A 26,625-nucleotide genomic window follows, 5' to 3' on the forward strand; every position below is an offset into this window, starting at 1 on the left:
GGACGGTAAATGTTGATCAAAAAATAATTTCACAGTTTAAATACTTTATATAATATTGTATAAAATACGTAAAAAATCCTTTATTCATCTACAAATATCTCAATTTACTAAAAATAAATTTTTTTAAATTTCGACAATTTTCACTTTTAATTAAATATCCATCGAATTGCAGCACATGCGATTCTAATAAACGTGATATTCGAATGGATATACCACTTTGCGTTATATTTTTTACAAAATGGTAACGTGAAACCAACAAGGGAAACATGCAATTCACGCGTGACTATAAAGTCAAATTATATATATGATCATTAATTGCCGCAATTTAAAACTTTTGTTAACTCGCGCACATAACGTGATAACTTATTACTCATAGATCACATAATAGTTTGCAAATTAACATGTAACTGAATTTTATCTAATTGTGAGTTAAACTTCGAAAATATGAATTATTGAATGATTAACTCTAACAATATTAAAATACACATTAAATTTATTGTATAAATTGCAAAAGAAACCTATTATTTTCGCAACATTGTATCGTCTACCTTGAAAGGTAAAAATCTCCCAATGACAATACTAAATAATTTTAAAAATAAATCTGGTACTTTGAAAATGAAAATTCAGCAAAGAGCAACCTTTTCTCATAAAAATATTACAATTATAATAATATTTCGAAAACTTTGATTCACCCAGAACTATGATGCAATGAAACAAATAATGTCATAATCATTATTTGAAACTGACGTATACTTTACAAAAAAATATTTTATTTTCTCATGTCGCATCTAAAATGTAGCAGTTTGAAGTATAAAATATTTCATGTACATGAAAAAAGTTTACAATATTCAGATGACTTATCCTAGATTTTCAATATTGGAAATTCGTACCTTCTATCCACCGTGCAACGTCGAGATGAAGAGCACTTTGTCCCGCGGGCATAGTTTATAATCGCCTTCACCCTGAAATTATATCTTCTTATATCTCTATACTTCTTATATCTTTTTGATCAATCGAATGATACGAAATATATAACTAAAACATGACAAAAAATAATAAGCTTAAGGAAATATTTTAATTTACATATATCAATATCTATATATTCTTTAAGAAATTAAAAGTCGATTTTCAATCAAAAGTTAATTGTGTGCTATTTCTTCGTATAATTTTTTACCACAAAAGTTTTAAGTAAATACTTGAAACAAATAATTCAAGCAATAATTTTCACTTTACTTTAAATTGTACTTTATTATAATTTTATTTTATTTTTAAATTTCAAACTTCAATCAAAAAACTTTATTATATCTTTTTAATAGAGTTTATTTGAAATTAAAATTTTATTATTTGCATCTTAAGAGTCTGAGTTATAAAAACCCTTATAGATCTTCAGTCATTTATTTAAATAATAGTTCCGGCTTGATGTTTTAAAATCAAGGAAAAGAGTTGATTAAGAAATCCATGATATAGATGAAAATTCAATGAATGCCCTATACACCTTAAATGAAGATAGATTGACTTTACCAAGATTTCATCTTTAACTCTGAATTTCATGCCTTTCAACATCCTTTAACTATCGAGATAGCAAAGATATCCATTACATAGATATGTAAGATTCGAAAAAGTTAGATTTTCACGAGCGCAACTGTATTATGGAAAAAGAGGGACGCGAGTAGGAAAAGAAACGGGTGAAAAGCAGATGACATGTATACTGTGTGTGTGTACACACACACACACACATGTATGTGCCTTGAGAAGAGAAGCGAGCCGAGCGAAAAGACGCGGAAACGCAAAAGCCGAAGCTGCGCGGAGAAGCTTCGCCAAGAAGCGACGGTATTATCATAATAATGGCCAGAGCCATCATCTTTTCCCTCGTTCCGACGCTCCCCGACGCTGCAGCATCTTCCCGTTCGAACGTTACCCCGGCTAGAGAATCGCGTCTTTCCTCCTAATAGCCGCGGCGTGTACATTTACAAATTTAAAATGATAATTCTCTCCGTGGGTGTGGCAAACCGAGGTCATTTGCGCCCTTTCAGCGTCCGGAGTCGCTCCGTTATCCTGCACCCTATCTAACGCGCAAGTAGCGATGGCGATGGTAGCCGAGACAGACCGATTATGCCGTTTGTAAAAACCGGTCACGGGGTATCCCGTTTGTCAGACGCCAGAAACAGCCGTGCGTCACTGTGGGAGTTGGCGACGTGGGAAAAGAAATATCTTGCGACGAGGAGTATCATCCGCCTCCGCAGCATTTCTCTGTGCGTTTAAGATTAATATTTTAAATAATCACTCAGTAACTTTTCGGCTTTCGCAAATCGTTCGCAAGCTCTTCATTTTATTAATCCTAAAATACACAAACATGACTTTTAATATGTTCCTTTCCACGTGAAATGTTCGTATATCTCGTTCAAACTACTTGGTATTTATTGTAGATAGTTATACGTATATTATGTATAGTACAGTTGTTGTATCATGGAAATATTGTTATTTAATAATAATAAAACTGCAGTTTTATAAATATTATATGTTATAAATAAAACTATTAATATCTCTCGACAGCGAGAAGTGTATATAACAGAAAGTTATCGAAAAACAATTCGGTAGAAAACAAGTTTAAATAAAATCTTATGATTTTTATTCATAATTTACTTTTCTTCTATCTTCAGCCCAATCTTACATTAATTCAAAAATATTTTGAATTGTTCTTTTCTGATTATGATTCTTTCTGCAATTCTTCACTAGGAAATGTATTCTAAACTTATTGCAAGCAAAGGAAAAAAGATTTCGAAATAGATACAAAAAATTATATACGGAATATACAATATATAAATATTGAAATAGCTAAATCAGATAAAGAACTTGTATGAAATTCTTGAAAAAATTTAAACAATTATTGCGCAAAGAAAGTAGTCACTTTTATTGAATATTTAAATATGTCTCTCTACTAATAAATTTTTATTAATTTTAAGAAAAGAGAATATAAATCCAGTCTTCAAAGAATTCAGTTGCCGAACACGGTGCATTAACTTCTCATATCAGTGTGACGACTTAAGAATCACGTAGCTAAGTAATCCATTCAATCCTTTTCGAATTTAAATCCGTCTGCCATTCTCGTTATGCATTTAAATCTATATTTAAAAGATTTTCTTTAAAATGAAGTTTTAATAATTTGAATATATTTTTAAGACGTACATAAAAAATTTATCTTGAAAGAAAATGTAGTGAAAAAGTAGAAAAGCAAAAATCAAATATATGAATTTAATTTTATAAATCTTTTAAATGTTCAAATCAGATTTAAAAATGCTAGTTACCACTAAAAAATATAATAGATAAATAATTTTAAATTTATTATACACTATTTTTTTATTTTGCAATCTTGATATTTTACAATTTTTCATGAATTAGCATAAGTAACGCGAAATTTAATGACTTTATAAAAAGTTCAACTTTGATTTCACTAGTAAAAAATGGCATTAGCTCAAAATTTAATTAAAGATATACTAAACACAAATAGTGTTCTTCGATTTTTTTTTCCAAAAGCAATAAAACAATCGTTAATTTTAATAATTATTTAGAATACCTCTCCCTCCCTCCTTTTCCCCCAACCTCAAATCTTAATAAAAATACACTTATTCGACGTGTTTTCACTCAAAACAAAAGAATCTGACAAAAAAACGCGGCGATCGGCCTCGTGAATCGAGTTATTAAGCGTTAAAGTTGAAGACTTTACAGATTGAGATATGTATCACACATTTAATGCTTTAAAAACACAAATTTACTACTTTAAAACACGAATTCACTGCTAATGCAAAGAATTTGTGTGCTTAAGACAGTGAATTTTTGTATGTAAAGCAGTGAATTTGTTTTTAAAGCAGTAAATGTATTTTTAAAGCAATTTTAAAGTAGTGAATTTGTATATTAATTAATACAGAACGTATACATAGAGCTGTATCGAATCGGAATGACAAATATCTTAACCTCTAAAGTCTTCAACTTTAACGCTTAATAACTCAATTCATGATCGCCCCCTTTTTTTTTGCTAGATTCTTTTCTTTTGCTAGAGTGAAAACACATCGAATAAGTTTTTATTAAGATTTGAAGTGAGGGGGAGGAGGTATTATTCTAAATAATTACCTCCAAATTAGCCGAGATGTAGTCGTAGGATGAATCTTGTATACTTGATAAACTTTTAGTCAAAAGAACTTACGGTCATCGCAATGTATTGGCATAATTCTATCATAAAAATTGTTCCAATATATAATATGATATCCGAGAAGTACATTGCACATAGATATACGTGTAAATGAAATACAGTAAATAGAACAGACACCATGTCCAAAAACTCACCAGTAATTCCCAGTCGGCATCGTTAACCAGAACTAAGATGCCCGGTCTCCTAGAGAAACAAGATAAACTTTTTAAATCTAGTTGCTCGTTCCGCTGCTGCCAGCGTATTGTGTTGTGTTGTGTGTCGAAAACTTACAGATACCGCACCCTCCATCAATTACGGGAAGTTGGAGGTACAAGGGCGAAACAAACGCGAAACAAATGCGAAACGAGCGCGAAACGAACATGAAACAATGAGCGAACGAAAACCCGCCGCGATCAGCCCCGATCATTCACTGCGAAAAACTGTCACTCGCAAAAACGAAAATTTCAAAATGGATGTCCCGCCAATATCGTTCAACCGATTGGCTGATACCATTCGAATCGTTGAGCCTATAGAATTGGCCTATAGAATCGACACGACCGCGACTTTCGCAGCCAACTTCACTATGCTCGCATCACGTAGACGCGTACCGTATATACGCCATTTCATCGTTTGATCTCGAATTCGCGATTTTCAATATTTTCTTTTCCTTTTTCCTTCGAGTGAAATGTAAAAAAAGAAAGAACAAACTAAAATTGAGAGAAATGTGAAATATACACCGATCTATCAGTTCTCGTAAAAATTATCGAGAGATAACATCTCTCAAATCCAATCATTGTACAAATCATTATTATTATGTCACGAAAGTGAGCACTACACTAATCAACGACGTGAAAAGCGGTTATCTTAACATGCGATATTTAATCTGATAAATCATAAATTTCCGACATATTTGCCTAATTATAATTTTCAACGGTGACGAGAAGTCGATTCTTTCTCTCCGATTATCTGACTTATCAACATCGATATGTAATGTAAAATAAAATATGCCAAAACATAACAAGTTAAATTGATAATGAGAATGATAACCGAATTCAAAATCACGTTACTGTACCGTACATTTTTTACCATACAATTTTCAATCGACTACAAAAGACGCAATTACTCAAGAAATCGATTCATACACGACAATTCCGCGGTTTTTTGTCACTAGATGTGTGTTGATAGTCATATATCTAGTGACAAAGTACCGTATACTTTTTAGATGACCCAATATTTATAAAGGCTCGTATTCAGAACGCACTTTTATCGTTAATACGGGCCATAATTTTTTGCGTTCAATGTCTAGTCTAATTTGCTAGTCGAAATACAACAATTGCACTCTTCGCGACAAGATACGTCATATCATGATGTAAGGAAATACCGGAATTAAACTACGGAATACGCATTGAAGATTGAAAGATTGAAATTTGACCAATCAAAACAATAAAAGCTAAAATTCCGTTTTCCTCATTGTTAAATTTCAATCTTCAATGCGTAATCTGTTTCCGGCCTAAGAAGATATATGTAGATGGTATAAATTTAGGGTCGATATTCATAATTCGATCTTATATTTAAAAACGTTTTACTTGCAGTTTTAAGATGTCATAAGTCAATCACAGAGTAGCATCTTAAGACAATAGGCCTGTTCGACTTGCTTACACTTTTTACACTCAGCATCTTCGCTTTTTCTCTTTCCAGCGCCAAATATATATCTATTTCATTTTAAGTGTAAAAAGTGTAAGCATGTCGAACAGATTCATTATTTAAAACGATTTTGAAATAAGAACCAATTATAAATATCAGTCTAGATTACGGTGTAAGGCTAATATTTTGTATGTGATACACCCAAGAACTTGGATTCTTTCCCTCGAAAATTTTCACAAATTGAGAAATGACACTTTTCTATAGCATGAGTGTACATACAATAAGGCTTTTTTATGGGTGCATTTAGAACGATAACCGCTCACAATTAAGCGCATAATGAGCTTCTTCTGATTGGTATATTCCATTATATCCTAAAATATAGACCAGATAAAAGAGCTCACTGAATGCTTAATGAGTGGTTGTCGTTCTGAGTGCAATGTTAATTGATTCATAACATCTTAAGACTGTACTTAATATAGTCCTAAATATAAGAATTGACTATGAATACCGACCCTAAATCACTTTCTACAATTTTTAAACTCTAAACCGTAAAAATTGATCAATTACAGTTAAATGAGAGGAGAATAATTGACTATGGCCGGTAGTCAGATCTTATATTCAAGGCCGTCTTAAGTACAGTCTTAAGAAATCACGAACCAATCAGAGGGCCATATTAGCGTCTTAAGACATTACTTAAGACAATCTTGAAATAAGATCGGACTATGAATTCATCCATTTCGTAAGATGCGTAAGCCTGAATCTACAATAAGTTTTTAAGCCCTTAGAAAATGGACGAATCAGTCGATTATCCTTCTATTCTTCTTGCATTCAACTGTAATTGGTTTAAATGTTTGGTGTTAAATTTTACAGCTTAAGGCTTAAAACTATTGTAGATCCGGACTAATGCAAAAATTTGTGTTACGGTCTAAGATGGGGTCTCATGAGATGTATTTGCCGCATAAAGCTGAAAACACAATAAGCACAGGCAATAGTAGAATAAGTACAGGAAACAGGAAATAACTAGCCATTCAATCAAAGCTTTGGAGTATAAATTCAATATTATATTCCAGAGTTCTGATTGAATGGCTCGTTATTTCCTATTTCTTGTTCCTATTGCCTGTACCTATTGTGTTTTCAGTTTTACGCGTAACCGCGTAACCAATCGGTAATCAACAAAACTACAATAGCGCATCGCTTCTGATTAATTACACGATTACACGATACGCGTCAAATATACCTCATGAGACCAAAAGTATATTCACACAACTTGCACAACCGCATAAAGAAAATTATCCAATCACATTATACATGCGACTTTAAAAGAGAAATGCAATTGAATAATTTGGTTTATGCATATGTTTATATAGCTATGCAAGTTTGTGTGGATATATCCTAAAGCCTGGATCCTCATAAAGACTACAGCGCTTTGACATCGAGTGATTAAAAAAAGCCGGTTGTGGGAATAAAATTTACTCCCATCATCCGTTGTTCACCAATCAACGTTCAGTGTGAAAGAATCGTTGTCCATAGGTCTATTCTATTTTAGCTAAAGTTCTTGCACAGTTTATCTTCCTTTTCTTTCTATATCGAAGAGAAAAAGAGAAAAGATGAATCGTATAAAAAGTTGAGCTAAAAAGAAACAGGCCTCTTATGAGACAAACTCATCTGGACAAACTTGTATGTACACTAGAAACCCTCAAGTAAGAGTGTGGCCAACTCTCAACTACATTCTGATAGGATAATTTTGAATCAGACAAACATGGCGGAACTTGTTATGGAAAATCCTTTGTTACTTTAAATTATATATACAATCGAGCACACAACAATTAAGCCGGTTCTACATTAGTTGCAAGCCGATCGCAAATTTATTGCGACAGCCAATATGAAGCGTTGATTTTAAAATGCAAGCTTCAGATTGGTTGTCGCAACAAACTAATGTAAAAACCGGCTTTAGGCATTTTTTTTGTTACCAATAAATTCTTTTAAAACATCTTGCCTAATGATGAGATTTTTTGCTATGGGTAATAGCACGTAACCATAATAGCGAGTAATACCTTAGTACGTGACCTTATTTACATACAATATGTACTCTGCCAAATATACAGAGCTAATGTTGCCGCCATTCATAATATTGGGTCATCTAAAAAGTATCCGCGGTATTTTGTCACTAGATATATGACCATCAACATACATCTAGTGACAAAAAACCGCGGATACTTTTTAGATGACCCATATGTATACTCTCTGCAATATAAAGCAAAGTATTTTCGCCATATTTGTCCCGTGACCAGACTCTTAACTTGAAGGTCTCTATTCTATACCGGAATGCATCCGAAGATACAGATACTGACATCTGTGCATTGTGCTTGCGACCGGCGCGGTATGCGCCATGCGTCAGTACAATGTATATATACGTAGTGTATGCGGCCATTTTCATTAAAGATGTCGGTCGTCGCCGTTGTCGGTCGATCCCATTCATTTGCGGACTGTGCGGATTCACTGATGTGACACGTCTATATACAAAGTAAATCTGCAGTGCGATTAACACGGCGCAATACTGCGGATATCGCGTTATTAGAATTCTTTAAAGCTCTTTTGTTTCGCGGTCGCAAACAAACATCGAAGGGGTGTATGACTGTACGTAGGATCAAGGTTTCACTTACACCGTGTCGCCCTGCATAAAGAGCTCGGGCCGTTCTGTCAAGAGGTTATCCCGCAGCCAGCTTAGCAGTCGTTTCAGCGTCCCTACAGAATCGATTGGTTATTATTAACAAAAGAGACAAACTAATACACGGACACGAGCTAATACTTACGAGGATACTTACATTCCTCACCGGGTAAGTCCACCTCGTGCCGCTTCTTTCCATCAAATAGCAACTCTGCTCCACCTCTGCGAACATTCGACAAACGGCGTGATTTGTTCTTGATCGTCGCGTCGCATGACTTATATGAAATTTCAATTTTCTCGATCTTACCCGAATTCGATAGTAAGAGGAAGTCCAATCGCAGACATCGTGAATTGTGAAACGAGAGTTCAAAGAACGTTTCTCTCCTTCTCTACGTTAGGTTAGAATTGGATTATCGTGCAATCCAAAACTTTCGCGAACGTTCAGCAATGATCACTGTGGAATACCAGGTTAGGTTTGTCGAAAAAAGAGAAAGAAAAAAAGGCACGCTAATGAATTTTCGTTCGTACGCGTCAAAGGCCGGGATCGATTTGTCGTAATAAAATAAATTAACTGGAGCTCTCTCGCTTTGTGTATGTTATATATATATATATGATACGTGAGATTGATGCGATTCCTTACGACTCGTACAGACTATAGAGCGCGCATGCGCGTGAGTGGCATTAACCTCGGCATTTACACTTTACAGCGAGCGGTGTCAGCGGTGCGTTTGTTGCACATACACAGTGCGAGGACTAGTAAGGAGAGCAAAGAGTGCTTGCTGTTGATCTAAGTGAAATGATCTAAACCGTAATTTCGATCGATTGACACACTCTGCACGAATCAAACTTTCAATTATTATCACGCGATCGCGGGTGAAAAGAGGGATAGCTGGCAGACCAGCTCGATTATCTCCACGACATATGTACGTTATATAGTCCTGCAACGTGCAGGTCATTAATCTTGCTTGTGGTATCGGTACCGAGGGAAAGAATTAAGTGAGAGTGCGTCTTAACGGCCGATTGTCGCATCACGTTAGCGTATTATCAAATGAGAACGTGAATTATTTGCGACATCACGTAAAGAGTAAACGATGCGGCACGACGATATTACGAGATATCGTCCAAAGTGCGGCCTGTAATGGCGGCTGATGAAAAAGTGTTTTCCATTGCGCGCCACGTATGTTCGCCGAGCCGGCAAACGTCTGAAAATAATCGGAAATAATTCGGACAACCGATTAATCCTATCGTTTTCACTCTTCGATTGTTAGATCCCATCAGTCGATAATAATCCGCGATTCCTTCTCGCCTATAGTTTTCCACGATGTCGGAGAATAGCGAGCACTCGCCTGACGACACCGAGACGGAGACAAAGGCGATGGAAGATCTTCCTAACGATTCATCCAAGAGCGAAACGAAATTAATGAATCAGGCCGACACGGCTCTGCTCGAGGATGAGGAAATGCCGACGTACATCAGTGTATCTAGTATCACAAGACCAGATGACTCGGATATTGTTAATGTGAAGCAACGTGAAAATGAGTCTCGAGAGATGGAAGGGGATCGTAGCCCGAGTCCCTATCCCAGCGATGATCAAGCAGCGAGTAGTGTGTATGTTTTATCATCTGGAGAAGAAACCGATCAACATCCTTATAATGATGAAGATGACGAAGATGAATATGGAGATAGTGACGGTAAGTTAATAGTAGAGACTTGTGCTTGATTTAGACTATGATCTTTGATCTTAATCCTAAACCCATAAAAATTCAGCCAATGGAATACAGATTTTAATTACGATCAATTTCAGTTAAGACTGGCAGTCCTATTGGCTGAATTTGAGGGTTTTAGGGTTAAGGCCGAAGCATAAATCAAGCATTATAGATGATAAGAGAATAGAATTTGGCTTAGTACATATTCAACTCGAGTAATAGTCAATGTCTTTGTACTTATAATATTGATATAACTGTACATTTTTTTAGTATGTAGCTTTCATTATGTTACAGATATGGAAAATTTAGAGCTCGATAATGATTTTGATTCGGATCATCCAAGTAATATGAAACATTTAATGGACGACGAGGATGATGATGATGAAGATGACGAAGATGAAGAAGATGATGAGGACAGTCCTAGACAAATGAATGATGATGGTATCGATGATAATTACGAGACAGATTATTATGATGGAAGATCTGATGATTTTATCTTCAATAGGAGATTAAAAAATCGTCACAAAGAAAAGAGCCTTTCTCTTCAAGATTTGAAAATGTACAAGAATAATATGAATGATGGATATTTTAAAAGAAGACACACACAAGATTTAAGACCAAATTATCCAAACATTCCAGAAGAAGCTATTGTGTATTCTATGATTCAGAGAAAGCAACCGATACCAGGAAAATATCATTATGTACAAAGCAAAGTTAAACGCTATATCAAAGATATAAAAGACCAAAATAGACGTTCCATGGAAAAACATGTAAAACAACATCAGGAAGATACAACCCATTATAAAAGCAACAGCGATCATAAAAACAATGACGCAGAAAAAACGCCTATAGTGACTAACAAGACAATAAAAGATTATGCCGAAAGGACGATCAAGGAGTTGGAAATCGCAGAGACATGCGAGAATAGCATGGATAAAGTGGCCTACAATACTATTACTACGCCAATAATATTGAATGGACAAGAAAATAAAAATTGTTTAGAGTCAATACATGAGGAATCCATACAGACTCAAGTTCAAATAGATATACCATTCGAGTCAACACAAAATGAAAGAGATCTTGCGAATACAGATAGTAAAATGCAAAAACAAAATGGAACAATTGAAGATAAATCATTAAAATTCAATTATATTGATAAAGAAATCCCAAATTTTTCATCTCTCACTCAAAATGGTCATCAAGAAATACCAACGGTATTTTACGATTTGCGAACTTTAAGTTATGACGAGTATATGCATGGCACTTCTAATTCTAGTCAAAAAACTGATTTAAATAAAAATGCCCATGTTATTGAATCAGAACATATTCAATCTGAGGTATTTAATAATTCAGATCTAATGGAAGTATCCACAGATGGAGAAGAAGATACTTGTTCTTTAAGAATTGAGAATATAAAAAGTATTAAGACAATGTCAGATGAAACAAAACATAATAAGCAAATAACTTTTGAGAAAACAAATGAAGAATTTAAGACGACTTCGGATACTTCAGAAGTTACCACATTGAAAAAGAAATTAACGCAGAAGACTGTAAAATATAACAGTCTGCTTGATACATATCAAAAGCAGCTTATGGAAAATTTAAAAATGAAACAGGAATTGGATGAACTGAGAAAAACATTAGCAAAATATGAAAAAGAAAACAAACCTCCGGAACAGAAGGTTGCATCAGTTCAAACAGACGTTTCTATTGATTCTGTATCTAATCAACCCCAAGATCAAACTGAGCCTACACATGTCAAACAATCCAATAATAAAATATCAGGTAGTAGTGTAGCTTCGCTAAGCTCTATAGATCAGTGGAGTTCCAGTGCTTGTAATTTATCAGTATCCATTAAACCACCTGAAATAACAAAAACATTACAGTCTGACGATAGTATAGTACTGACTGACGGTACACCAAGAAAAACACGTTCATTATCACGCGCATTTATTACTTCCTCCCGAATCTTGCAAACTCTTTCAAGTATTACACAGGGAAAAACAAAGCTAGAAAGTCCATTGGTACAAAATTCAAAGAAAAGATTAAATGAAAATGTATCGATGGATCTGCAAAATGATGAAAGTAATTATCAATGTCTCCCTTCCAGCTCTAAGAAAAGAAGAATTACAGACATTCTTGAGCCATCTAATTTTCTACAATCTTTTAAAGTTTCCCAAACGTCTGTAGAATCACATTCAAAGTTAAATGAAATGCCTTCAGAATCCCAATTTAAAAACTCGTGTGATTCGATAAATAAGAATGTAGATTTGCAATCAAGTTTACCTAATGCTAATACAAGTCAATTAGGAGCTGCTACATCTATGGTAGAGAGCAAGACAGAAACCGCTGATGATCCAGATGATAATGTAAAGTGCTTTGTATATCGCGAGGATGAAAATAGTAAAGATCGCAGTTTTCTTATTCTAGCAGAGGAGCCTGAAAATGATAAGGCTATTAATGAAAAAGGACGCAGGCGAGAATGCGGTCCGTACTTACTTGGTAATGTAGAAGTAAGAATGTCTGAAATGAACGGAACAATCAACATTTGGGGTAAAGAGGTAAGTGATCTTATAAATTATAATTTATGAAGAAACTAATTTCAAGATTCCGTTCTCAAACTCAAACGTATTTTTCAGATTAGTCAAGAATCCATTGCTGAAACTGAAAATGATACAGAATCTACTAAAATGAAAGACAAAAATCATCATTATTGGCAAAAGACACCAAATACCAGATTCAATGGCAGTAATTTAGTATGTTCAACAAGTAAAAAATCAAAAAGTCCTCCTAAATTTGAACTATCCTCAGCAGCATCTAATTTTTCTTGTCTGCATTCACCTTCGTTTAACATAGCAAAAGCATCTTGTTCTACAGATAAAGCAGATAAATTATGTAGTTCAAATGCATGCGAAGACTGTGATTTCTCAAAATATCGTAAAGAATGGCTAAGATATAAACGAACACATCCCCAAGAAAAATTACATTCCTGCTGCACTCATGATATAGACACGTCAGAGAAGAAGTGCAATTGTTCCTTACATAACGAAAAGCAAAAGTTCGAAGATAGTTTTATTTATAGCAAAGAAAAGTTAAGCACCCAAGAACATCGACAAAGTTTTTCAAGAAACCTAGAGCCTAACAAGCATTTACATGAAAATATTGCCTCAGAAGGCAACGAGTACATTTGTAAAAATTGTACGACGTGTCATCATTCACCGCACAATCCAGAGAATTGTCAAGAAAATCACAAATGTTGTACCATGTTAAAAGAAACCTGTGAGCCACTAATGATGAATATAGATCGGGAATGTAACGAATCATGTAGTCACTCACCTCCTAATATACATGAAGAAGAGCCGTTAATAAAGCTGAAACAATGTAGTGAAAGACCAGAGGTGAGTTTACGCCATGTACGAATAATTTTATGAATATAACAAAAATTTGTATGATTATAACTGTATGTGCGACTCGTAATTATTTTCTCTTTAGGCGAGACGACGAAAAATAATTGGGAAAAGGGTACGAGGAATTTTAATGGACCTCGTACGAGGGTGTGGAGATTGTTATAATTCTAATCCTAATGTATCCGGTAATAACAAAAACTGTACACACGAGAAGGAATCTTATTTAAGAAGTTGTTCTCCACAAATCAAAATTTCGCCGTGCGCATCTCCAGAACCATTGTGTTCAAATGTAGGACAACCTGGAAGGTGTGCTTTCAAATATTTCTTAAAACTTTTTTCATTATACATACAGTACTCCATAATTGTGATAGTAACTAGATGTAACATTATTTATGAAATTTATAATATCTTTTGTTAGTAAAAGTAAAAATCTCAAATTGTAAATATCTGCTCCTTAGATTATATAACGTCAATCTTTTAATATCAAGATTGTTTTACTTACAGATGCTGCCATGCATACGCACAGCGAATTGAATCTCAACTGGAAGAATTTCGAATGGAAATGGAAAGGATGCGATCACGTTCGGATGCTATTCTTAACATGCTCAATATGCTTCATTCAGTGGATACAAACTAAAGAAATCCATCTCAATGTTAATTTTTTTCAAATGTACATACATCATATTTTTATTGTTTATTTTTTTCTCAGCCACTATGGAATTATCATAGTATCGTCCTTTATTGCTTATAAAAAAACTATAGTCGTTAAATAAAACATATATAATGAAAAAGATATGTTTACATCCAATATATCGCATATCTAATGATACATGCCATTTTTGTTAAAATTTCTAATAAGATAGCATTGTATCTATGCATTCACAATATATTTTCCATGTGAAGAATTTGTGTGAAATAGTATATGATAAATACTACAATTAAACCATGTGTTAAGAATAATGATACAAGTAATCGTCATACAGTAAATGTGCATAAGTCTTGATTTTATTTTTTTATGTTTCAAATGTGTTGTTTATAATTTCAAAATTTATAAAAAGGGTGACACGGTATAACAGTTATTTATCAATCAACTTTATCAATTGTATCAAAATGTCATTACTTAAAGTATAAACAAGGCTTGTGTGTGACATCGAGTAATATATTTTAATTTCGCTATATCGAACAAAAATATATAGGATTATTACTGAAAAATCATGTGCATTTAATAGTTGCAATCGCAAGAATCGTCTACTGGCAAAGCACTTGTCGGTGCTTCTCCTTGTCCGAGAAAGATATTGCTGTAAGAAGTCTTGAGATAGTTTACATGACCCTGTAATGATTTTATACGGCCTTGCGCATGTTTAAAAGCCTCGTTTAAGTTATTTATTTGACTCTGCATCTTTTGTCTGATCTGCATAAGTTAATGAGAAACGTGTAAATACACTCCTGTGTAACACTATTAACATTTCTACATAGTATTTATAATTACCTCATCTCTGTCTCGTTGGGCGGCACGCGCTGTTGCTCTACACTGTGCCAATTGCCTTTCCATTTCGGCAATTTGGCCTTGCATCGATCTTCGCATAGTTTCACATCGCTCTTTTGTTCTTGCTACTTGTCTAGCGGAATCTTCCCTTATCTTAAACAGAAGGAGAAAATTCTAGTATTTGCGGATAACATTTTTTTTTATCGCTAAATCAACACATACCTGTTCCAACATTGATGACAATTGCGTGTTTTCGTGCATTTTCTCGTCAACACGTTTTTGCAACTGTGTTTCATGTTCCTCAAATCGTGCCAATGTGTTTTTCATTCTTTCGTTTTCGTGTCGCAACTCACCACACTTTTTTTCCATCTCTTCAGACTTGTCAGAACCAAGTCCCCTTTCATCCTATAAGTAATTAATTATTTTTAATTAATACAATGAAACTATTATGTTAAATTATGTAGCAAATTACAACCTGAAGTGTTTGATGCTCAGTGCGCAATACATCCAATTGATTTTGCAAAGTTTGAATCTTATCTTTGTATCCTAGCAATTCTCGCGACAGATCCTCACAGCTACGTTCAGCGACTAAGCGCATCTGTTGCGCTTCCTGCATCTTCATTTGCATTTGTTTCAAGATATCAGGCAACGGTGCAAGCTCGGCTAATTTTTCTTGAAATTGATTCTAATTGCATTGATTACATTTTATATATATATATTATATATATGTGTGTGTGTGTGTGTGTGTGTGTGTGTGTGTGTGTATGCGTGTGTGTATGTATATATATATATATATAATATATATATATTACACACAGAATGAGAATATCTTTACACAATCCGAACAAATTGCAATTATTATAGTATTTGATATACTTTAACACGTCCGATTTCCAAAGTAACATTCTCGTTCATTCGTGCATTGTCCATTTCCATGAGGTCTAGTTGTCTACGCTGTTCTTCAACTTGTTGCTGGGCCTAAGATTATATTGATTATATTGATTTTATTTTTATAATCGAAAAAATATCGAATATAATTTATTCAGATGATCGCAACGATAACAACTTGCAAATATTTATTGCGATAATCTTCCAATTGAGCAGCTTGATCTTGAATCAAGGAACGAAGTTCCTCTAATTCTTCTTGCGCTTCTCGAAAGCGTTGTTTCGCCACCATCAGAGCTTGTTCCTGTTCAATGAGATGTTCCTTATGACCTGTCTCGAAATTAATATGCTTTTTGTTACATACATTAAATTGAAGCTTTACATCGTAGTTGTTATTTCTATAGTGAATTACCTTCAAATTTTCCCTTTTCTGTTTCTAGAAATTTTAATCGTTCTTGAACGTCTATCAGTTTTATCTCCATTCGTTCCTTCTCTTCCTTTGCATCGCGCAAATCTTGTTTGAATTTCTCTGCTTCTGTCCTCATACACGATACCTCACACAACTTACTTTTATAATCATCTTGAAGCCGGGCGTATTGTTCACGAAGATCGCGTAATTGTTGAACGCAAGTACTAGTGCCCTTCGGTCATAAGTTATGTTATTATGATTGATCAAAGCATACAATTAAATTTGCTTATAGCCTTACCATGGTAGCGTTTGTACAAGAACCAGTGCACATTAGAGGTGCAGCCTGCGTAGTCTATATTTGATAAAAACTATATTACTCTTTACTCGCTAGTTATATTAGTTCTGTATAAATAGCAGAAATAAATAGCACGATTTAATTATGAAAGATAGGATATAAAAATTATAAAAATATATTAAAAAGAAGTATACACGTACAAACTCATATTGTTTAAGGTGAATATTATCTGAAAAATTTGGTTAAAATATAAACCGTATGAGTACCTGGGTGAGAGGCATCGCAGACATTGCAGATACTTTGGAAATTCCCATTAACGGAAGTCCTGACGTGGGTGTCATACATGTCGAAGTCGGAGGTGGGCAACAAGCGCACGGTGCATAAGATCCTGTGCATTTGAGCAATTTACGTTGCTGTTCCAATTGTTGTCGTTCCCGCTGCACATTTGCTAATTCCATCTGCATGTTACGTACCTCGGTCTCCATACTACCTAATTGTTGTTCCTGGAATAAAATTTGCCACTGACATTACATTCCATGGATTTCATCATTTAGTTTTTAAATAATTTTTCACAGAATATCAGATATAGAATTCATTATATATATTATATATGTTTTACCATTTCATATAATTAATGTATGAACAGTAAATAAAGGATTGATTAGTCTTAAAAAAAGAAATGTATGAAATATAAAAATTGTTATCTCTTCTTACTGTTTATATTTATCAAACTGTATGTGAGGAATGTAAAGATTACAGTTTAAAAAAAAATTTTTAATTATTTTTTACATTGTTTTCAATTTTTACTATTGTAGAAAGAATTGTGTTTATCTCAAACACATTTTAAAACGTACTAATTGTTTAGTACTACTGCCATATGTTTCCAATTCTGCAGGACATGTTCCCCGAGGAAGCAATTTAACGGCTGGACCTCGAGAACACATCTCTACGTTTTGCAAATCGTTGTTATCTGCGAAATAACGTTCCTCTGTTGGCGATCCACCTCCTGTAAGCCTCGGCGAATCTGCGAGATTAAATATTCTTTTTTTTTTTATAGAACAATTTATCGCCTTTGCGAACTTTTCTTTTTAACAAATATGCAAAATATGTCGCTTCTATTACATTATTTTTTAATGGCTGAATTATCACATTCTGTCAAAATTATTCGTCTTACTGCATGCAGTTTCCGTAGTTGGTGATAAAGTGTCAGGGTATGGCGATCGCAAACAACATTTGCATCGGTAGTAAACGTCGTCTCGAGATTGCGCGCTGACATGCGGACGCGAAGATAACGTCGGTGACGTTGATGGCGAAGACGGAGTAACACCTGGGTACGTGTAACAGCAAGTAGGTCTAATCACTAGTTGATTTAAAGTAGCCAATTGGCGACTCAACTCCATATTTTCTTTGACAATTATACGCATTTCTGCTTGCAGACCGCATACCTTCTTCTGTAAACTTTCGAGAGCTGTATCTTTTTCTAGCAACGCTTCTTCTAGTTTGTACCTATTTTGCAGGACAACACACAGCTTTCAATACAATCTTCATTTTTTTCTCTTTATTTTAATATATCAGAGTATATAAAGTGAAACGAATATAAAAAGATTATTTAAAATTAAAATTAAGATGTTATAAAACTTTCGCGAACGAAACAATCATTAACGTGCACATTTCATTCATTGTTATGATATCAGTATATCATAACAAACTGGGTTACGTATATATAAGTGACGTATGATTGACATGCTTCAAATTGCTGAAAACATCGTGAAATCGTCACCGAGGGAACCGTTTAATTTTCAAGCATTTCATTTGATCGTCTATTATTTGTCATATAAATAAAGTAACTATCGAGTATTAAATTTTTTTGCATTATATCGAGTGTCCTGAAAAAATCAATTGATACATTTGTTTCTGTTTATCTTATTCAAACCTATAATTATTTTAACTTTAATTCAAAATATAGTAAGTTATAGTTTGTTTTCTTAAAAATAGACATCTGAAAAGCAAATCTAAATTTAACTCTTAATATAATTTATGCTATTTTATAATCACTTAAATGTACAGGTATAATATTAATCAGATATTCCTTGGAAAATTTTTATATATGTATGTAATTAGATGTAATTTTTATATTAAATATAATTCATTTATATATAATTCATTTATATATAGAATATAGATTTAGAATTTATTAATACAAAAGACAAGCGTACTTTCCACCTTCCAATTGCGCGTTTTCTTTGACCAATTTTTCCTGCATCGTTAAAGACTCTGTTAGCTTGCCAGTTAATTGTTCAAAACACTTTTCCCTTCCCTTCCGTTCAGTATCCGCTACTACGAGTTTTGGAAGCACGTCCGTGTAACCACAAACAATTACTCTTGGAAGCCTAATAAGAATATATAATCAAGAATATCTTGATTGGCTAGCAGCATTTTGTATGAATAAAATATAACTTACTTATCTTCAGGATATTGTATTTGCGGTATCTCAAAGTAATCTTCTTCTAAAATTTTTTTGAATGGTTCTATATCTCTTTTTTTTATCTCAATTTCTTTTTCCACTTTACGAAGCCGTTCTACTTCTTCTCGCGCCTGCAATATATTTATCGCATTATATTTTTAATAATTAGCAATATATTATTTTATTTATTTTATTTTATTGATACGCATTATTGCAGAATTTCAAGCTTATTGCAAAGATATGATTACATGTAAAATATAAGTAAGATTTTATAAGTAGAAATTTAAGTAGTATAATATGTATATAATATATCTTAATATATCTTAATATATCTTATATATATATATATATATATATATATATATAAAATATATCTTTTAAATATTTTTGTAATACGTATACTTTTTGAATTTCTTGCGTTAATTGTTCCAGTTCCGCTACTTTTGAAGTGAGAATGTTTTGTTTCTCTTGAAACGCTAGCTTATCTTCTTCTGTTAATTCAGGTTTCTGAGAAATATATTATTATAAATTATAATGATCACATTAATAAAGTTATATTAAATAATAATGAAACCTCTGATTACCTCTGACAATTCAAAAACTTCATGTTTTAATTGTTTGACTTCATCTGTTAGCAGAATAAATCTCTCATTCATTATTTTTACTTCTATGATTATATCATCAGTTTTAATAGGTTCGCTTATTGTTGGTTTTACAAATTCCTCAGATTTTGTCACTTCATCTACACTTTTAAAATTTACACTTGTAATAATTTGAAAATAAAAGAGTGAAAGAAAGAGAGAAAGAGAAAGAAAAAAGAAATGGTCACAATTAGATGTTATTAATTTATATCATTTGTGTTATTTAATTTTAAATAATTGAAATATATCTTCCATCAAATAAAATATAAAACAGAGATTTTTCTAATAAATTATTTCTATCTTTAATATTTTTTTTATTGTCATGTTATTTTTACCATTGTATTCAATTTCGTCATCAGCTTTATCTTCTTTGATCTCATCAATTTTAATTCCTTCTTCGATCTCATCAATTTTAATTCCTTCTTCGATCTCATCAATTTTAATTCCTTCTTCGATCTCATCAATTTTATCTTCATCAGTTTTATTTTGCTCAACTTCGTCTTTGTCATTAGTATTATCTTCTGTAATTTCATTTCTATCTTTATCCTTAGCTTCGTCTTCTCGCTCATCTTCATCAATATTCTTTTTTTCAGTTTCAATTTGTTGTTCCTTAAGATCTTCTATCGCTGCAGATTCTTCGTCTACGATAGTATCTTCAACTCTTGCTTCTTTTTCTTCCTCTTCTTCTACCTCATTGTCCGGTATGTTGTTTTCAGCCATATTTCTACATACGCATGTTATTACATTTTATGATGTTACTGGATATAACATATAAAAATACTACGCAAAAACAAAGAAATGATTACACTGAGCGATTTTGTTGATAGTGAATCAAATCATTTAATTGCAATTCCACGGAATTTGAGACTTCTAATAGGAATTCGTTTTCTATGTTTTTCTTTATTTGATTATTTGTATTTTGTTTAACTTTTACTCTGTCATGTTTTTCATACTGAAAAAATTATCAGTTTTATCATGAAAGTATGAAAGTGTAAATATATAAAAATTATAAAAAATCATAAATTATTTCAGCCTTTTGTTACTCTTATTTTTTAATGATTTTGAGCAATAGAAAATTAATTCTTGTTACTCAAGTATATAAGAACGAATAAGCAATCGAATAATTGAAGAATGAAATAATGAAACGATAGAATATTAGGATGTAATAGCATAATTACCGCTTTGAAAACAAACGGCTCAAGATTTGTCTGTGACGAAAAGGATTGCAGAAATAATGCTTTTACGAATGGTTCTGATTTTGTAGCGTTGGATGTTTTGATTAATTTTTGCTTATGATAATGGAATGCAAAAGGAAATGCATCACTCAAATTCAATGGTTTCTTCAAGTTAAAAAGAGATTCCAATGAACCGAACGCGTCTTTTTTTAGACACGACGTATTATCACAATGTTCATCGTTTCGCTGAAGCTTAGAATAGCTTTGTTTTAAACTTCGTCCTTTTGAATTATGAATGCTCTTTGCTTTGGTCGGAAAACGTTCATGCGTATGAGAATAGTTTTGCAGAGAATTTTTTGCACGCGGCCGTCGTTTCTGCATAATAGAAACAACTTTTATTATACATAAACATTTTTAAAATATTTTATTTTACAATATTTACAATCTTTTGTATCAACGTAATTTTCTATCCTTAAAATATTATGTATTATATAATAATAATTTAATAAATACCAGAACACATAAACATATAATTATTATATCATAATTTTAATTATTATTATAACATAATATATTATGAATATATATAATAATAATTAAAATATTTAATTATCTTAATATCATTATTTAATAGATAAAACATTTTTTAGTTTTTTCAACAGACTAACTAATTTTAAACATCCAAAAATATATCAAAAAGAAGTTGATGTATAATAATAAATCAGATATCACATATATGATTTCTTAAAAGATTAATCATGAAACATGTGTACCCCGTTTGAAAGGAAAAGAATATTTTATTTGGAAATATTAATTTTACCTTCATATTTTTACCTTCGAAATACTGCATCACGTTCTTTGTTTGAGCCAGCAAAATATATAAGTGATATGTGCGTATCGTGAGTATAACCTGCGATTTCTTTGTTATTTCTTAATAATATAAAGTTACTTTATATCGTCAAATTGTAGATAGCAATTTGAATGTAATGAGGAAATATTTTTGTATAACTAACTAAAAAGATTGTATGTGTAATATAATGATACATTACATATATATATAATACATATGAAAAGAAATTAAATATTTCATATGTCACTATTGAATATTTTGCTCACTTCAAAATATTTCGAAGTTCTTTTTATCAAATACGCAGTACGTATGTCAATTATTTTTATTTTATATTATATATATATGTTTATTATATTTATATTTCCTCTACAGCGCAAAGTTGCACAAAAGTTACATGTTGCAGCAATATTGCAGAGATTTTGCAGCGATGTTGCTGAAAATTCTATGCTGTATGGAGGGTTATGTTTATGTTATATTATATTTATTTATATATATTGATTACATTTATTTATGTTATGTATGTTTTATTTTATGTATGTGTGTAACAAATATAATTATTGTACACATAATATATACTTACGTTATAAATGCGCCTAATTTTTATAAAGTAAATTTTTATAAAAAATATAATACATATTCAAAGAAAAATTGGTTTATTTAACCAGCTCATGCTGAAGGTTTTGTGAATCTTTATAAACATTAGATGCATTTGTAGCGTAATGTATCAATAATTATATAATTGCGTTAAGAATCGTATCGTCCATTAATTAAGAATTAAACATTAGGTCTGTTCGTGTTGCTTGAATTTTTGCATTCAGCATCTTCGTATTCTCTCCCTTCAATCTTTGTATTCTCTCGCCCGAATATATATATATATATATATCTCACTTTAAGTACAAAAATTTTGTATTCAAAAAATTTCAAGCAACGCAAACAAAATTAAACTTTTACCGACAGTAGAGGAGAAAAGAATAATTGTAATAATGTCGGCCCCTAAATACAGAGGTGCTAATGTCTTAATTCTAAACATGGCGCAAACCATATGATTCGTCAATCGGTGCTCGTCAGGCTCGTCTATCGACGTGATCGGACGTGTTATTGCGTTATCATTTTTTGGAAAGTGTGACCGGCTTCAAACGTGCAATTAAGTTTATGTTACTCTTTTAGACTACTTTCGTACTCTTCATATTGTTTTTTGTTACCGTATAAGCGGCATTTTCGATTCTGGAGTATCGATTCTGTGTTAGAGTCAGGGCCATTCTCATCTTCTCACGCGAAGAAGACATATGATACGCTACAAGAAGAAAGATTGTGTATAGTGTGTATCTAGTCAATAGTTATATATGTCTAGATTTAAATTTTTTAATTTTAAATTAATCGTAATAAAAAATCAGCTGATATGATATTGAGCGACTTGTCTTCTAAATGCAGTCAATATTATTGTAAACAACTCATTTAAGTATATTTGTCGTGTTACTGCAAAATTTAAAAGTTTTTACATCCAATATTAGCTACATAGGCTGTCCCAGATATATATTCGTGATTATAATTCGGTATTTTAATCAAAATTATATCAAATAGAAATTCGCCTCTGACGAATTTCCAAGGATCGACAAGTCCTATTTCCATAATCTACTCTGCCTATCTTTAATGTTGTCACAACAAATCAACCGGCTTTTCGATCAATTTATAGTCTAACGATTAAAAAGAGAAGAAGACGATTTAGTAAATAATTTTATGTGTGTCTCAACCTACAATAGATATCGAATTGAAAAGGAGGAGATCACTTTATTTATGTCTAAAGAGTCCAGTCGATATTTCCGAGTAAAAATTAAAGGTTATGGAAGGCAGTAAGTATATTGAACAAAAAGGATATGCATATTTATCTTTTCAGCATAATTTGTTATTCGCCTCGTGGAATATAATGTAATTATGTATTGTCTTTATAATAAAGAAGAATATTAAATGTTTAATATTATATTTGTTTACAATATTAGACTTCAAGTCAGCAAACATTTGGCAATATTATTGTTACAGATGAAAATTTAGAAGAGCAAATGCAAATAGAGGAGCAAGTGCAAGCAGGAGAATCAGTGCAAGTAGAAGAGCAAATGCAAATAGAAGATCAAGTACAGGCAGAAGAACAAGTACGAGTAGAGGAACAAATGCAAGTAGAAAGGCAAGATGTAGAAGATCAACACGAAAATGAAAATGTTATTCCCAATGATGTACAAAATAATGAAGAAAGTAATACCAAAAGTAGAACTAAAAGTTCACAACGAAGTATGTATTAGAATTGTACTGTAATATAATTGTTGCAGTGTAAACTTTTATAAACTTTTTGGATATGTATATAACTGTGTCTGACTAAAGAAAATTAATTCTCTTATAGTAAATGTAACGAGTGTAAACTTGGATGTCTCAGATGTAGACTCTGATCAGTCATGTCCAATATGCATGGAGCAATGGACCAACTCAGGAGAACATCGTTTGTGCTGTTTACGCTGTGGACATCTCTTCGGGCATAGTTGCATTCTAAAGTGGTTACAGGATTCTTGCGACAGTACGAATCGCCGTTGCCCACAATGCAATAAGAAAGCCTCGGTGAAACATATTAGAGTGCTATATGCGAAAAAGCTGACAGCAGTTGACTCTACCGAGTATGACAATCTGAAAAAGGATTTAATTAAGGCGTCAAAGGAAAACTATAATTTGCAGCAGGATTTAATCTGTGCTGACATTCGTCTAAAAGTATACGAGGAGCACATAAATAATCTGAAAAAATGTATTTCCAAATTGGAAAATAAAAAATCAAAAATCAATGTTGATACTTGCCCAAGTACATCAAGTCTTACTTCAAGGAAGTTTCATTTAGAACAATCTGTAGAAATCTGTAAGGATGGTGGCTGTCGCGTCTTTGATTATAATCCATGGTATAAATTACTGGCTGTTTCTCAAAAGTCAACCTCAATATTCAATGGCTATGGCATAAGGAAAATGGATTGTGAATGCTTCCATTTACGGCAATTTATTTTCTTACACACTCAAGCTATAAGAGATTTGACTTTTCATTCCACGCAACAAACAATTCTTCTTAGTGTTGGTTTTGATAAATGTGCTAAGCTAGTGGACATCCAAAATAATGTGACGGTGCACACATACCAAACAGAATATCCACTTTGGAGTTGTTGTTGGTCAGGTGACAATCCAAACGTTTTTCTGGCTGGTGCGCAAAATGGAGTTATCTTTCAATTTGACATTAGACAAACTTCCTCTGCTCTTAGCGTCTTAGAGGGTAACGGGGATAAATCACCAGTTGTATCAATGGCAAGAGTGCCGCCAAATCCTAGCAGTGGTATCAGTAGAGGTGGATTTATAGCATGTCGTTTAAATACGTGTTATACATATGAAATTAAGGATACCAACTATCTATCTAAACAGATGTTTATAGGGGGGCCTTTTGTTTCAGTACGCTATGATGAAAAAAATCGCCATTATCTTATATCATCTCGTCCTAATGCTAGGCAGCCACACGCAAGACATATGATATGTACTATTGAAAGAAATACATCTAACGAAGAGATAGTTACATATAATGCCGTACATACATTCCAAGCTGGTAATTCTCAACAACTTTTATCTCGACCATGTTATTTATCTGTAGAAGATGATACATTAGTCGCAGCATACGTAGAGTCCAGTAGCAGTGTATCATTATGGAGTATAACGAGCGGTCAAAAGTTGCATAATCTTCCAGTGTCAGATCCTGTTATGGATCTATGCTCATTTAATATTAATAATAACTCATTTTTAACAAGTCTTTCTGCAAAGAAACTTAGGTTATATAATTATGGATAATTAACACAAACATAAAGTACAAATGTACAAAATAATACACAATTTGTCTCGCCATTTGTGCACGAAATTTTGTACAAAATGTAAAAATATCCTCGATATAGTATTTTTATATAATACATATATGACGGACTGACTTAGACATACTTCTCTCTTTTTCTTTGTAATGATTCCATATGTATAAATTTTGATTACATGTATAAATTTTGGTTGATATAAGAAGAAATATATATACATGTGTGTGTGTATGTGTCTAAAATTTATTTACAATAATTTATTATTCTTCTCTATTTGTTTTTATTTTTTGTACTTGGAATCCTATAGAATAGTCAAATTTTATGAAACTACGTTTAGAAAAACAACTGATTCAAATATATAATTAATTGTTCAGAATGATTTAAAAATTATTTAAATTTGTCTAATAATTTTATCATACATTATGTCTTTGTTTAAGATTTATAAATTTTTTGTATTGCAATGTTGTATATGTGTGTTCGTGTATATTAAAATTATTTGTGTATAAAAATTAAAATTAAATATCTGTTGCAGAAATTGTCATCGTAAAATTTTCTCGAACTGCATTATAAAATTTTTTTTCACACCTTTAATCACGTTCAAGTAAAAAACAAATATAAATATAGTGCATAAATCTTTTTTTTTCCTTTTTAAATAAGAAATAAATACAGCCTAAAAAGGCATAGCTATTTTCTATATTGTATTTTCTATGTTATCATTTTTGTTATTCACACGCTGTACCTAACTATAATTACTGACAGAATTCAGTAATTATTGCTACTAATTTATTTCATATTTATAATATCAAGTCATATTTGTACATAGTACAATTGAGATTTAAGTTTAATAATATTTTTAATAGAAAAAAAAATTTTCAGCAACTTATCGCAATAGTTGATATTACAAATATTTTTTGATATTGTTTTCGTATATGTAGTA

At 32.2% G+C, this 26,625-nt stretch overlaps 4 protein-coding genes across 6 annotated transcripts; 2 read left to right on the plus strand and 2 right to left on the minus strand.

Annotated features, from left to right (window-relative positions):
• Nucleotides 1-750: 750 nt before the first annotated feature.
• On the minus strand, nt 751-9,202 carry Urm1 (Ubiquitin-related modifier 1). Its single transcript, XM_011055498.2, has 5 exons — nt 8,806-9,202; nt 8,656-8,720; nt 8,494-8,575; nt 4,342-4,390; nt 751-962 (listed from the first exon to the last, which is right to left on the minus strand). Exons 1-5 carry the CDS (start codon nt 8,841-8,843, stop codon nt 894-896), a joined length of 303 nt encoding a protein of 100 aa, XP_011053800.1. The 5' UTR covers nt 8,844-9,202; the 3' UTR covers nt 751-893.
• LOC105145733 (uncharacterized) lies at nt 8,527-14,402 on the plus strand. Of its 2 annotated transcripts, none has more exons than XM_087413981.1 (6): nt 8,527-8,667; nt 9,811-10,189; nt 10,499-12,765; nt 12,844-13,602; nt 13,697-13,917; nt 14,116-14,402. In XM_087413981.1, exons 2-6 carry the CDS (start codon nt 9,820-9,822, stop codon nt 14,246-14,248), a joined length of 3,750 nt encoding a protein of 1,249 aa, XP_087270107.1. In that variant the 5' UTR covers nt 8,527-8,667; nt 9,811-9,819; the 3' UTR covers nt 14,249-14,402. The 2 variants fall into 2 exon arrangements, with proteins under 2 accessions (XP_087270107.1, XP_011053802.2); XM_011055500.2 differs by having other exon boundaries at nt 8,540-8,667; nt 9,206-10,189.
• Nucleotides 14,403-14,598: 196 nt separating this feature from the next.
• Nucleotides 14,599-21,347, minus strand: LOC105145734 (uncharacterized). The gene is made up of 18 exons (XM_087413983.1): nt 20,970-21,347; nt 20,598-20,743; nt 20,127-20,515; nt 19,735-19,892; nt 19,553-19,657; nt 19,148-19,281; nt 18,903-19,076; nt 17,861-18,192; nt 17,541-17,710; nt 16,953-17,189; nt 16,690-16,743; nt 16,395-16,623; nt 16,164-16,312; nt 15,974-16,075; nt 15,573-15,782; nt 15,320-15,502; nt 15,101-15,250; nt 14,599-15,022 (listed from the first exon to the last, which is right to left on the minus strand). Exons 1-18 carry the CDS (start codon nt 21,345-21,347, stop codon nt 14,834-14,836), a joined length of 3,489 nt encoding a protein of 1,162 aa, XP_087270109.1. The 3' UTR covers nt 14,599-14,833.
• A 91-nt stretch (nt 21,348-21,438) lies between these two features.
• Nucleotides 21,439-26,237, plus strand: Rfwd3 (ring finger and WD repeat domain 3). 2 transcript variants are annotated; one of them, XM_011055496.2, is made up of 4 exons: nt 21,441-23,134; nt 23,577-23,666; nt 23,854-24,099; nt 24,209-26,237. In XM_011055496.2, exons 2-4 carry the CDS (start codon nt 23,657-23,659, stop codon nt 25,672-25,674), a joined length of 1,722 nt encoding a protein of 573 aa, XP_011053798.1. In that variant the 5' UTR covers nt 21,441-23,134; nt 23,577-23,656; the 3' UTR covers nt 25,675-26,237. The 2 variants fall into 2 exon arrangements, with proteins under 2 accessions (XP_011053799.1, XP_011053798.1); XM_011055497.2 differs by lacking the exon at nt 23,577-23,666 and having other exon boundaries at nt 21,439-23,134.
• The last annotated feature ends 388 nt before the right edge of the window (nt 26,238-26,625 follow it).

Source organism: Acromyrmex echinatior, chromosome 15 (assembly GCF_024713525.1).
Source record: "Acromyrmex echinatior isolate Ae372 chromosome 15, ASM2471352v2, whole genome shotgun sequence".
NCBI classification, from domain to species: Eukaryota; Metazoa; Arthropoda; class Insecta; order Hymenoptera; family Formicidae; genus Acromyrmex; species Acromyrmex echinatior.

What these genes read in the sequence shown, in the direction of transcription:
- Urm1 (XM_011055498.2), bottom strand. Translation starts at nt 8,843, where the DNA reads ATGTCTGCGATTGGACTTCCTCTTACTATCGAATTCGG. An exon ending in GGACTTACCCGGTGAGGAAT is followed by an intron (nt 8,576 to 8,655) that starts GTAAGTATCCTC and finishes TCGATTCTGTAG; the next exon opens with GGACGCTGAAACGACTGCTA. An exon ending in TTTATGCAGGGCGACACGGT is followed by an intron (nt 4,391 to 8,493) that starts GTAAGTGAAACC and finishes TTGTTTCTCTAG; the next exon opens with GAGACCGGGCATCTTAGTTC.
- LOC105145733 (XM_087413981.1), top strand. Translation starts at nt 9,820, where the DNA reads ATGTCGGAGAATAGCGAGCACTCGCCTGACGACACCGAGACGGAGACA. An exon ending in TGAATATGGAGATAGTGACG is followed by an intron (nt 10,190 to 10,498) that starts GTAAGTTAATAG and finishes ATTATGTTACAG; the next exon opens with ATATGGAAAATTTAGAGCTC. An exon ending in TCAACATTTGGGGTAAAGAG is followed by an intron (nt 12,766 to 12,843) that starts GTAAGTGATCTT and finishes CGTATTTTTCAG; the next exon opens with ATTAGTCAAGAATCCATTGC.
- LOC105145734 (XM_087413983.1), bottom strand. Translation starts at nt 21,347, where the DNA reads ATGCAGAAACGACGGCCGCGTGCAAAAAATTCTCTGCAAAACTATTCT. An exon ending in ATACAATATCCTGAAGATAA is followed by an intron (nt 19,077 to 19,147) that starts GTAAGTTATATT and finishes TATTCTTATTAG; the next exon opens with GCTTCCAAGAGTAATTGTTT. An exon ending in AACTACGGAAACTGCATGCA is followed by an intron (nt 17,711 to 17,860) that starts GTAAGACGAATA and finishes TTAATCTCGCAG; the next exon opens with ATTCGCCGAGGCTTACAGGA.
- Rfwd3 (XM_011055496.2), top strand. An exon ending in AACTAAAAGTTCACAACGAA is followed by an intron (nt 24,100 to 24,208) that starts GTATGTATTAGA and finishes ATTCTCTTATAG; the next exon opens with TAAATGTAACGAGTGTAAAC.